The 12555-nt window shown below is 47.2% G+C and overlaps 1 protein-coding gene across 1 annotated transcript in view; it reads left to right on the top strand.

The window, feature by feature from the left end:
• The window catches only part of LOC126944512 (nodal modulator 1), a 63113-nt gene that overhangs the window by 29801 nt on the left and 20757 nt on the right, over positions 1-12555 (top strand). The window contains exons 13-19 of the mRNA XM_050774064.1: positions 771-912; positions 1199-1330; positions 3046-3182; positions 4994-5081; positions 8817-8880; positions 9428-9523; positions 12337-12555. Of these exons, the coding sequence (XP_050630021.1) occupies positions 771-912; positions 1199-1330; positions 3046-3182; positions 4994-5081; positions 8817-8880; positions 9428-9523; positions 12337-12555 (878 nt within the window). The remainder of the gene's footprint in view (positions 1-770; positions 913-1198; positions 1331-3045; positions 3183-4993; positions 5082-8816; positions 8881-9427; positions 9524-12336) is intronic.

Genomic DNA, 12555 nt, shown 5'->3' with positions numbered 1-12555 from the left:
AATCAGCAGCTGCCCTTCCTCCCTGTGGAAGAGAAAGTAACACAAAGGGAGAGGGCCGGGAAGGTTCCCTGTTAGACTCTGCTCTCCTCTAGGGCAGAGTGGGGCCCCTCCCTCTGTGGGAAACCAGGTAGGAGATTGCGTTCTCCCTGCTTCCACAGAACAGCATGGCATGTGGGTTGACAGCTGCCTTTATTAGATGGTAGCTGGCTTCTTGTGAAGATGTCCACATTGACAAGCCTTTGGAAGCCCTTTCGGAAGCGTGATGGACTTTTCCAAGGAAGGGCAGTGTCATCTTTACTAGGGATGAAAGAGTTGGCCGCTGCTCCCTTCATCTGTTCCTCTTCTTAGCCCATGAAAGGCACACAGGACAATAGGAAGAAGAAAATGACTTAATTCTACCAAAGTGTCATCCACATAGTGTTGACAGGTTCAGAGCTTACAGTACGAGTGATCCGAAGCCGGTAAAAGAGACTGGTTTCTAGTATGTAAGTTAGGCAAGTCAGCTTTGTGTGCCTGTGGAGAATTAGGCCAGACAGACTTTTGTTCATATACGTGGGTCTGTTGAGGCTAATTTCTCATCTGGGTAGAACTGTGTTTCCTTCACATGAGTTATTCATGGATTTGTTGTGACTGTAAAATCGGCCTGGAAATGAACCTTTGGCCTTCAGAATCTCTTTAGCTGTGGGCCCAGATGAATGTTCTAGCGCCCTGTAGGTCAGGGGGAAGATCCGCCGAATGCAGCCTCTAACATTCCATCCACGTTTCTGCAGGTGATGGTTCCTGAGGCAGAGACCAGAGCAGGGCTGACACTGAAACCCCAGATGTTTCCTCTTACTGTGACCGACAGGCCCGTGATGGATGTGGCCTTTGTACAGTTCTTGGCATCCGTTTCTGGGAAAGTCTCTTGTTTGGGTAAGATATCACTGGAAAGTAAGAACACGTAGTTTCAAAGAAGTCAGCAGGTAGGGGTGGGATTTGGGAAACTTTTCCTTTTGCCTTTGTTGTTTGCTGCTGACCACCTGCATGCGAGGGAGGCTTCTTGGGGTCAAGTGGACGCGTGTGAGTTTGAAAGAAGCCCTCCCGCCACTGCCTCGTAGGAGTTCAGCAGTAGCAAGAAGCTATTACACAGGGTTAGGATTCGAACCTGTGATGAAGCTTGTGAGGGGTCACATGGGGCCCTCCCTTCTTTTTCCTGCAGACACCTGTGGTGACCTGCTGGTGACTCTGCAGTCCCTGAGCCGCCAGGGTGAGAAGCGGAGCCTCCAGCTCTCCGGCAAGGTCAACTCCATGACTTTCACCTTTGACAACGTGCTCCCTGGAAAATACAAAAGTAAGAATTGGAATGCAACATCCTGTGGCCCTCCCACACTTCTCGTCTTTGTAAACTTTCTAAAACCCAGGTCTCAAATTGTATCACAACCATGTACCTTTCCTTGTTTAAGTCGTCTTTGCCTCATGACCTTGACTGCATTATTTAGCGTTGGACAAGCCTGGAGGAGTCCAGGCCCTGAGCTGACCGCCACCTTGTCTGCACAGCCCACTGGCTGCTTCTGTTAAGGGAGGGTGCTCGATGTATGGCATTTTGTTTCTTTTTTTTTTTTTTTTTTGAGACGGAGTCTCGCTCTGTGGCCCAGGCTGGAGTACAGTGGCCGGATCTCAGCTCACTGCAAGCTCCGCCTTCTGGGTTCACGCCATTCTCCTGCCTCAGCCTCCTGAGTAGCTGGGACTACAGGTGCCCGCCACCTCGCCCGGCTAGTTTTTTTTTTTTTGTATTTTGTAGTAGAGACGGGGTTTCACCGTGTTAGCCAGGATGGTCTCGATCTCCTGACCTCGTGATCCGCCCGTCTTGGCCTCCCAAAGTGCTGGGATTACAGGCTTGAGCCACCGCGCCCGGCCTGGCATTTTATTTCTAAAGGCCAGAAAAAGGAAGTGTGAAATGGCTCCACTGATGTGTTCTACTAACTTAGCACCAGTACTGGTGCTGAGTACTGACCATGGCAAAGTACTTGACCTCCCCGAAACTCAGTTTTCCCATCTGTAAAATAGACATAATAGAACCTTTCTGCAGAATATAAGACTAAAGTTAAGTTTATAAAGCCCGTTGTGCAGAGAGCCGGCTAAGTAGCTCGTGCCCACAAATGTTACTTCCCTTTTCCTTGCCCTTCTCAACCACTTCTTGCCTGTATTTCTGCTTTTTCAGAAATCAGCTTGGAGCTGCTGGCAGTGGATAGCTTATAAAACAGACTGCTTTTTCTGGAATTATATTAATATTTTCTGTTATGGCAGGGCTTGGCAGACTCCAAAAACTGCCTATTTTTATAAGCGTACTTTCCTTAGAAGACAGCCTTGCCTGTTTGTTTATGGATTCTCTATGGCCGCTCCTGTGTAACAGCGGCCAAGTCAAGTGTTTGAGACCAATAAAGCATGTGGCCTGCAAAGCAGAAAAGAGTTACAGAAACAGTTTGTGGATCCCTGAATGCCTTACTTGCAGCCTGATCTTACAGGCCACATTGGATTTCTTTCTTGATGTAATGGACATTGGTTCCAGTTTTTCTTTGTCTTTTTGAAATTTAGCCTCGCTCTGTCACCCAGGCTGGAGTGCAGTGGCGCGACCTTGGCTTACCGCAACCTCTCCGCCTTCTGGGTGCAGGAGATTCTCTTGCCTCAGTCTCCCGAATAGCTGGGATTACAGGCGTGCACCATCATGCCTGGATAATTTTTGTATTTTTAGTAGAGATGGGGTTTTGCTATGTTGGTCAGGCTGGTCTTGAACTCCTGGCCTCAAGCCATCCACCTGCCTTGGCCTCCCAAAGTGCTGGAATTATAGACGTGAACCACCACGCTCGGTTCCAGGTTTTCTTTAGCAGTAATTTATTCCAAATACTGCTAGTTATAAATATATATATGTGTGTATATTTCTATCTTTATGTCTACATACACACCGCTTTTTAAAGTTAGTTAATTCATGATCATCGTTTCTGGTGGTGTGCAGGGAGGTGGTGTGCTCGACGCCCATGTGTCTGTTTTTGGTGTTTGCTTTTGCAGTAAGCATCATGCATGAGGATTGGTGCTGGAAGAACAAGAGCCTGGAGGTGGAAGTGCTGGAGGATGACGTGTCTGCAGTTGAGTTCAGGCAGACGGGCTACATGCTGAGATGTTCCCTGTCTCATGCCATCACTCTGGTATGTACGACTTACGGAGTCTCTTATTTGGAAAAACGCTCGCCTTGTGGATATCAAGAAAGACTAACATGCCAGGAATATTGTAAACGTAGTCAAGTCAGATTTCCTTTTCTGCCTCTCTACTCGCCCACCTGTTAGGCAAGGCATAAGCAGGAAGCATTTATAATCTCTCAGTGGAAGGACCCCTGTATTTAGGAGACTTCCTTGTCCTGGCTACACATTAAATGTGACTGGTGATTCGGGGTGGCCTTTGGTATAGTACAGAGCACGCTGGCTTTATATTATTAGTAATAATAGGTTTGGGCAAATTCATTTACTTCATCTCAGCCTCAGTTTTCACCGAAAATTGAGATCTTAATACCTACTTCTCAGGGTTATGGCAGGGCTTAAGTGACCCTCTTAGGTATCAAAGTGTCCTTGGTGTACACTGCTCTTGTTTATTAAGATGCTGCCAAGTGAGTTTCTCTGATATATATATTTGTGTTTTTTTTTGAGATGGAGTCTTGCTCTGTTGCCCAGGCTAGAGTGCAGTGGCACATCTTGGCTCACTGAAACCTCTGCCTCCCGGGTTCAAGTGATTCTCCTGCCTCAGCCTCCCGAGTAGCTGGGACTACAGGTGCGTGCCACCATGCCCAGCTAATTTTTTTTTTTGTATTTTACCGTGTTGGCCAGGCTGGTCTTGAACTCTTGACCTTAGGGGATCCACCCGCCTTGGCCTCCCAGAGTGCTGGGATTACAGGTGTGAGCCCCTGTGCCCCACCTTCTCTGGTATATTTATTCCAGCGCAGAGGATGGAGCTGTAAACAGGATCTTAGTCTCTTGTTGACTGTTGTCTCTGTGGCCTGAAAGGCAGTGTGAAATGGGCTTCAGGAGCACCTATGTTGATCCCGTCATGAATTTTCTATAATGCTTTGATGTCGAGCAGTGGCAGATGTCATTGGCAGGTCTTAGTTTCTCTGTAGAGAAACTAGAAGAATTGAAACTGGTGTTTCATGTGCCAGTTTACTCCCCTAACTGCTTAATTACAAAAACTCGACAGGCTGATTTGTTATAGGAGATAAATATCCGGTTCATAATAAGTTTTAGATACTTAGGAAACATTTCCCTTCTAGCAGTGGAGTGAATTTCCAACTCCCTTGTAATAAGATCTTTTTTTCTTTTTTTTTTTTTTGACACTTCCTTAACCTTTTCTTTATCTCCTCCCAGTCTCCCCTCAGTTGCCAGGCCCCAGCCACAGTGGTCCTCTCCAGTCCCACACCAAGCTCACTGCCTCCTCGGGGCCTTTGCACACACTCTCCCCTCTGCCTGGAATGCTGTGTCTTCTCCAGAAACACGTGTCATTGGTTTTTCCTCCTCATTCAGGCTGTAGCCCTAGTGTTCAGAAGAGATGTGCCCTGAGGACCAGCGTGCTAAAGACCCCTAGGCAGGGATTGTTCTTCTCCTGCTTTCCTGTTTATTTTCACAGCTTCTTTACTGACCAGCTGAGATCACTAATTTATTTGTTGACGCATTGATTTTGTCTTCCTGTATTAGAACATAAGCCCCGTGAGAGCAGGAGCCATGGCCGTGCCTCCCAAGGCCCAGCCTTGTGTCTGTCACATAGCAGGCGCTCAATAAATATTAGTTGATTGAATGAAAAATAGCACACTTTCGTTGGAAGTTGTGGGAGGTGTTTAATTTTCCTGTGGCCCCCAACTGCTCTGATGATTAATGGGCAAAACAGATGACTGGTTTGGAAAGAGAAATATTATTAATCATCTTGGTGTCTCCATCTCTCCTAGTAAGTCATTGTATTGGCTTTGCTCCCTTAGGAATTTTATCAGGATGGAAATGGACGTGAGAATGTGGGGATTTATAACCTCTCCAAAGGAGTCAACCGATTCTGCCTGTCCAAGCCTGGTAAGTTTGTGCCATGGATTAGAAAAATGGAAAGGCACCAGAGGATGGTTTTGAAGGCAGTTTTTTCTATCTTGGTTGTGTTTGCATCAAGCTTTCAATTTCAGTGTGTTCAGCCTGCTCTTGTTTTTCTGTCTCTCTCGGGTTTGAGTTGGGTAGAGACCACTGGGCCCTTCACCTCCAAACATATACCATTGGCCAATGACCTCTCTTTATAGTGCTGTTTTAAAATTTGCATCATTTCCCACTTTGCTTAAAATCTTTCAGTGACTTCTGTCTCTTTCCTCGTTCTTTTTTTTTTTTTTTTTTTTTTTTTTTTTTTTTTTGAGATGGAGTCTCGGTCTGTCACCCAGGCTGGAGTGCAGTGGCTCGATCTCAGCTCACTGCAGCCTCTGCCTCCTGGGTTCAAGCGATTCTCCTGCCTCAGTCTCTCGAGTAGCTGGGATTACAGGTGCCCGCTACCACGTCCAGCTAATTTTTGTATTTTTAGTAGAGATGGGTTTCACCACTTGTCCAGGCTGGTCTCAAACTCCTGACATCAAGTGATCCACCCACCTCGGCCTTCCAAAGTGCTGGGATTACAGGTGTGAGCCACTGTACCCAGCCCTCTCTCTCTTTTATAATGGCTTTTTTTGGAGACAGAATTTGCACATCATAAAACTCACCTATTTAAGATGTACAATAAAACGATTTGTAGTAAATTTACCAAGTTGCACAACTATGGCCAGAATCCAGTTTTAGACCTGTTCGTCACCCACAGTGTAAGATCCTCTGTGCCTGTTGACAGTTAATCCCTGTTTTTCAGCCATGGCCAGCCACTGATCTATTTTCTATCCCCATGGTTTGGCTTTTTTTGGACGTTTATCATACAATGCTGGTATTTTGTCTGGCTTCTTTTATTTAACATGTTTTTGAAGTTTATCTGTGTCATAGCACATATCAGTAGTTTGTTCCATTACATTGCTGCGTAGTATTCTGGTGTGTGGTTATATCACATTTTGTGTATCCATTTACCAATTGGTGGATATTTGAGTAGTTTCCAGTTTGGCGCTGTTATGACTAATGTTACGGACATTCTTGTACAAGTCTTTGTGTCCATATGTTTTCATTTTTCTTGTTTCGATACCTAGGAATGGAATTGCTGCATTGTGTGATAAATTTATGTTTAATCTTTTAAGAAACTGTCAAATTGTTTTCCACAGAGGCTGTGTCATTTGATATTCCCACCAGCAATGCATGAGGATTCCTGTTTCTTCACCTCCTTCACCAGCGTTTGTTATTGTCTGTTTTATTATAGCCATCCTGGTGGATATGAAGTCGTGTCTCATTGTGTATTTACAAACCTTGAGCTAGATACAGAGTGCTGATTGGTGTATTTACAAACCCTGAGCTAGACACGGAGTGCTGATTGGTGCACATACAATCCTCTGACTAGATATAAAAGTTCTCCAAGTCCCGATCCCATTCAGGAGCCCAGCTGGTTTCACCCGGTGGATCCTGCACCTGGGCTGCAGGCGGAGCTGCCCGCCAGTCCCCAGCCACACCTGCACTCCTCAGCCCTTGCACTGTCCATGGGACCAGGCGCCACGGAGCGGCGCTCGTTGAGGAGGCTCAGGCCGCGCAGGAGCCTACGGCAGGGGTAGGAGGTCAGACATGGCGGGCTGCAGGTCTTGAGCCCTGCCCCGCCCGGAGGCAGCTAAACCCAGTGAGAATTTGAGTACCGCACCTGGGCCAGCAGCTGCGTAAAGCCCCTCACTGCCCTGGGCCCTCGGCGCCGGCTGGCTGCTCCGTGTGCAGGGCCCGCAGAGTCCGTGCCGGTGCCGACGCCCGTCCCATGCCCACGCCCACGCCCGCCGGAACTCACACTGGCGCACCAGCGCGGCGCGCAGCCCCGGTTCCCACCCGCACCTTTCCCTCCACACCTCACCACAAGCAGAGGAAGGCGGCTTCCGCCTCAGCCAGCCCAGAGAGGGGCTCCGACGGTGCCCTGGCGGGCTGAAGGGCTGCTTAAGTGCCGCCAGAGTGGACGCTGAGGCTGAGGAGGCACCGAGACTGAGGGCTGCTAGCACACTGTCACCTCTCAGTTTTGTTTTGCGTTTTCCTAATGAATAATTCAGTGGCTCCTTCTTTTGGTTCCCAAGATAAAATACAAACTCCTTAACCTGACCTTAGCTCTTGTGTAACCCAGCCCTGTCTGCCACTCTCTATTCCAGTCACTCTGTCCTTCCGGGTGTCAGTTCAGCTGCCTTTGGCTACATGTAACAAAATTCATACAGGAGTGCCATCAGCAAGTGGTAGTTTATTTGGCTCAATAAAGAAGTGTGGCAGTGTGTAGCTGCCAGCATGGGTTCAGCAGCTGGTAGATTTTAGGAGTGGTGTCTGTGATTCTTTAGGCCTTTACCTTGTATTTTCTGCCTTACATTTTCAAGACGGCTAGGGTTAGAAAGCTTATGTTTAAAGGAGAAAATCAAGGATGGGGCAGGCAAAGATTTCCTTGTGCCCCCTCCTCCAGTAAGCTATTTGTCTGTATTATTGGCCAGAACCATGTCACATGGTTACTTCTAGCTGCAAGAGAAGCTGGGACAGTTGGATGTGCTGCTCGAGGCTGAGCATGTTGCCACCCTCAACATAACCAGAGTTTGTTCTCAAGGCAGGAAGGATGCCTGTCGAGGAAACAATGGGCCAGCCTGTGAGGCAGATCCTGTGTTCTTTGTGGACGTGTCCTCCTGCCTGTCTTAGCTGGGGCCTTCTTACCCATCAGTTCAGTATTGCTTCCCTGGGGGAGGATGGTCTCCAGGGCCACTTAGGCCTGCCTCCTATGTTCTTGCTGTCAGCACTCACTTCTGTCCCCTTCTTGCATGTGCCACAATTGATATGTTTGTGACTGTCAAATGCCCCCCTCTCTCTGTGGATGGTAAACTCCATGAAGACAGGGACCACTGCTCTGTCATCTCCCACTGTGTACCCGTACCTAGCACCATACCGAGCCAGGAGGAGGTACTCTTGATATTTGTTCAATGAAAGACCAAACAAAAGGAACAGAGAAACCTGATTTTTTTTTTTTTTTTTTGATGATAACTACTCTGGGGCTTGTTGAGTGCAATGAAAACAGCAGGGTGGTTTTAGCTAATTTCAGGTTTTTGTAGGAAGTGTGGCCAAAATATTGGTTAATAATGATTTGGGGAAAATACATTGTTATTCCTTGTATCTTCCTGAAATTGACTGTGTTCCTCTGGCAAGTGATGAAATGTACCCTGCTCGGAATGTCCTCCCACATAGACTCATGCTTTTCTGGGGCTTCCCTTACTCCTACCTCATTTTTAGGAATAGTTATAGGAAGAAATTGAGGCTGTGGTTATCTCTTGGATCCTTAATAGAATCTTTTAGGTAGAAAATTATCCTCAGTCCAATTTGCAGTAGAAATGTATTTTCTGTTCCTTCTGGTGTGTGGGTCCGTTCACTTGGTCTGTGCAGATTTAACTACTGTGAGTTGTTACATTGTGGAAAATGAAAACTGTGTGCCTGTGATTGGGCCGTTGCATGGATCGGGTCATTGGTAAGAAGCCTTCATAGGCAGTGAAAACGATGCCTGCCTAGTATTTCTGATCCCATTATTGCAGATCTGCGATATATTTGAGTTTTCACATGCAAAGAGCTGCCACTCGATTTCAGATGTCGAAATTGCTCAGTGTAATAGATGCCATTCTCTGAAAATTACTTTTGATTTCCTGTCTGTAGGTGTGTACAAAGTGACCCCTCGCTCCTGCCACCGGTTTGAGCAAGCGTTCTACACCTATGACACGTAAGCCTGGGAATTGAATGCTTTGTGGTGTTTGTGTACATTCCATGGAGGATTCTTCATTTACTTCAGAGAACAGAAGGAGTTTTTAAGTTTTTTTCTGAAAGAGGCAAGGTTAGGCCTTCAACAGAATTTCTAGATAAGAATTTTAAGACACTTGGATTAGTTACTGAGGAACCAGAGATAGGATCCCTTTCCCAAGAATTCTGTAACCCCAGGACAGAGGACTGTGTTTTTGAAGTGGCTTAAATAGAAGCATTGTCAAATCTCCCAGCCCTCCCTGATGAGCATCTGTCAAACTCAAGTCTGCCATTTTTATATTTTTACAGACGTGTGTGGGTTTCACTGGGAATTAGAAGTGTAAAGTTTTGGAGTGGAGAATTAGTTTACTCATTAAAATACTTCTCTGGATCTCCAGAGTTATTTTACCCCAGTCTGAGAGGAATTTTCTGTTGTATATTTAGGGTGAGGAAGGATGCCCAAAAAGGGTATTGCTGATGATCTTCTGAGAATGAGCAGAGTCTAGTGTTTCCTCTCCTTTGATTTGTAGGTCTTCACCTAGTATCTTGACATTGACAGCCATTCGCCACCATGTCCTTGGAACTATCACCACCGACAAAATGATGGATGTCACTGTGACTATCAAGTAAGACGAGCGTTCTGCGGTGGGCTGAGAGTGGCAGGGGAGGGTGTGGATGAGGCCTAGGGAGTCTCTAATAGACTATCTGGAAATTAGTTTTGATTTCTTATCTCTAGACATATATACAAATGGCCTTCCCTCTCTTATAGGACATTGCTGTCAATTCCCAGCATGCTTGATCCTTTCTTTTCTGATTCAGAAATTACCTGTGGGTGAGGAAGAGCGTTGCGACAGCTTGTTTCATTGTCTTCAGTTTCTGTTTGAACTCTTTGTACTTCTCATCTTTGCTAAGGAAAAAAAATCTCTGCGGTTTGTGCGTTGTATTTCAAGTGTTTTAGCAAATTTGAAAAAAAATTGCCTATTTTTCTTTAGACTTTTGCTTGAAGGCTTGGGAAATAGAGATGGCACCTGGTATAAGAAGGGTCATGAGAGAGGAAGTATTTGAAAGGCAAGTCCCTCACCGAGGGTCACGTTCATGTGAGTGTCGCCTTTCAGGGAAATTTTTGCAGTGTGGTGAGGTACTTGTGACACCCCAATTTTCTTGAGAAATGAAAGAGTTTTGGCAACACGACCGTCTCTGTCAAGTAGAATGGGAATTGGAGTCACTGTCTCCCCAGCTGCCCCTGGTGGAAGTCGCCTTTCCAGCTATGTTTCCATGTTTCTGTCCACCATCTGTTTATCCATCCATCATCTCTGCAGAGCACATGATGACTGAATAACTGAGAATCTTCGGTGTTTAGGCACTGGGCTTATGAGGCCACAGCCCCTACACTCATGGGATTGACGGTCTCCTCGGGGGAACAGTGGTCAGAGACGCACATGCAGAACTGTAAAATGACGGCTATGCTGAGTGCTTTGAGCTTGACCTTGGGGGCATGCAGGACAGGTAGGCTGCTGGGGGCCAGGCCGTGTTAAGGTCCTTCGTCTCTGTCCTATGATGCAATTGACGTGTTTTACGTAGAGGAATGACTTTTCTTCCTGAAAGGTCCCCCTATTGGCTGAGTGGAGAACAGACAGAAGAGGCCTGAAAGTGGGAGGTGGTGGAGGCAGGGAGAGGTGATGGGGGCCCCAGACTGGTGGCTGCAGAGGTGGAGAGCGACGGACTGGTCGGAAAGTTGTTGACAGACTGAGTTGATGAGACATGGCGCTAAAGTGACCGCTGGGTCAGGGCGGGAGAAATGTCAGGGCTAGCCCTGGTTTCGGGTGATGGGGAGCCAGGTTTTTAGCTGGGGGTGGGTTTGCTGAGGGTCTATTGTGTGCCCAGAAGGCGCCTGTTGCTGTCTTTTCCTGTCGTTTACTGTCTTCCTGCTTGGAAAGTATGAATTACTGATAGGACTAGCAATCTACCTTCTTACCAGTAGTAACTCCATATTACCTCCTTTCAGCTTGATTACATTCATTTTTGTAACTTTACAAGGGTGTTTGTGTTGCTTGCTTGTGCTGGAGGTTGTATGGAATGCATCTTCCAGCTAGACAGACACTCGGAATCCCCCTGGGGATCTTGTATTTAGCAGACCCAAAACCTGACTGCTGACAATTGCCCTCCACAGAGGCCCTCTGTGGTCTTTTCTGATTCAGAGATGGCAGCTGTCGCTTTCTCGTTGTTTCTTGATTCTTCTTTGCCTTGCACCCTAGGCCCAGCCAATTCCTCAACAAAGCCTTGGCTTTACAGTCAAAATACACCCGTCATCTAGTCCCTTCTTACCACGTGGCCCTCAGCCCTGGTCTGACCCCCTCTGGGGTTCACTGCAGCAGCTTCCCAGCTGGCCTTCCCTTCTTACCACGTGGCCCTCAGCCCTGATCTAACCCCCTCTGGGATCACTACAGCAGCTTCCCAGCTGGCCTTCCCTTCTTACCACGTGGCCCTCAGCCCTGGTGTGACCCCCTCTGAGATCACTGTAGCAGCTTCCCAGCTGGCCTTCCTGTTTCCGCCATTGCTTTGTGTGTTTCCTGTGAAGCAGCAAGCGATTTCTTTTATGGCAGAGATCATACCATTCCTCGACTGAAAACTCCAGTGGCTCCAGGTTGGCACCAAGCCTGTGAAGCCTCAGTCTGACACCTGCTGCCCCTTGGACCTCTCTGACGGATATGACTTTTCCGTGGGCCCCTGTGCCCCAGGCTGGGCTGGGCTTACCATTGCTGGAACATCTGAGTGAGCTTTCTCTCCAAGGTCTTTGCACTTGGCATCGCTTTGCCCGAGCTGCTGTTTACCCAGAGAGCTGCATGGCACGTTCTCTCCCTTCCTTCAGACCTTTGCCCAATGTCACCTTATCAGAAAGGTCTTGACTGTTCCTTTAATGTAAAACAGTGCTCCAGGCTCTCTGTCTTCCCACACTGCTTTATTTTTCTTTATTGCACTTTTCCTCTGGTACTATTTTTCTGTTTATTTTCTGCCCCTTCCCACTGAAATGTGGATTCCACAGAGGTAGGAAGTATGGTCTGTTTTGTCGATGCTGTATCCCTGGTGCTTAGTTCTCTATCAGAGCAGTTCTCAGTGAAGATAGAATGAAGGAACAGAAGATGGTGGCATGGAGAAAACTCCATGATGGAAACTGACAAGTTTATATCCAGTTGCCATAAAATCAACGATATTTCATTCCAGCCCAGATCTACCAGATACTGCCACCATCACTGCGAAGCTCAGTTGTTATTATTTGTGAAACTACTAGTTTATTTAAAACTGAAGACTCGGCCACTGTGGTGTCATGATAAGGTGTCTAGTTTTTAAGTCGCAAGTCCATACTTGTAGAAAGGTCAAATTCCCACTGACGACAGAGATATGCAACTGTGTCCTCGGGGCCACCATTTCTTTCTTCCAGGTCTTCCATCGACAGTGAACCCGCCTTGGTCTTAGGCCCTCTGAAGTCTGTGCAGGAGCTGCGGAGGGAGCAGCAACTGGCTGAGATCGAGGCCCGCAGGCAGGAGAGGGAGAAGAACGGCAAAGAGGAAGGCGGAGAAAGAATGACCAAGCCTCCCGTGCAGGAGATGGTAGATGAGTTACAAGGCCCCTTCTTGTATGATTTCTCTTACTGGGCACG

The sequence above is a fragment of the Macaca thibetana genome, chromosome 20, assembly GCF_024542745.1.
Source record: "Macaca thibetana thibetana isolate TM-01 chromosome 20, ASM2454274v1, whole genome shotgun sequence".
NCBI lineage: Eukaryota > Metazoa > Chordata > Mammalia > Primates > Cercopithecidae > Macaca > Macaca thibetana.
Note: the sequence above shows the minus strand (reverse complement) of the source record. Positions and strands in the feature narration are given on the sequence as shown.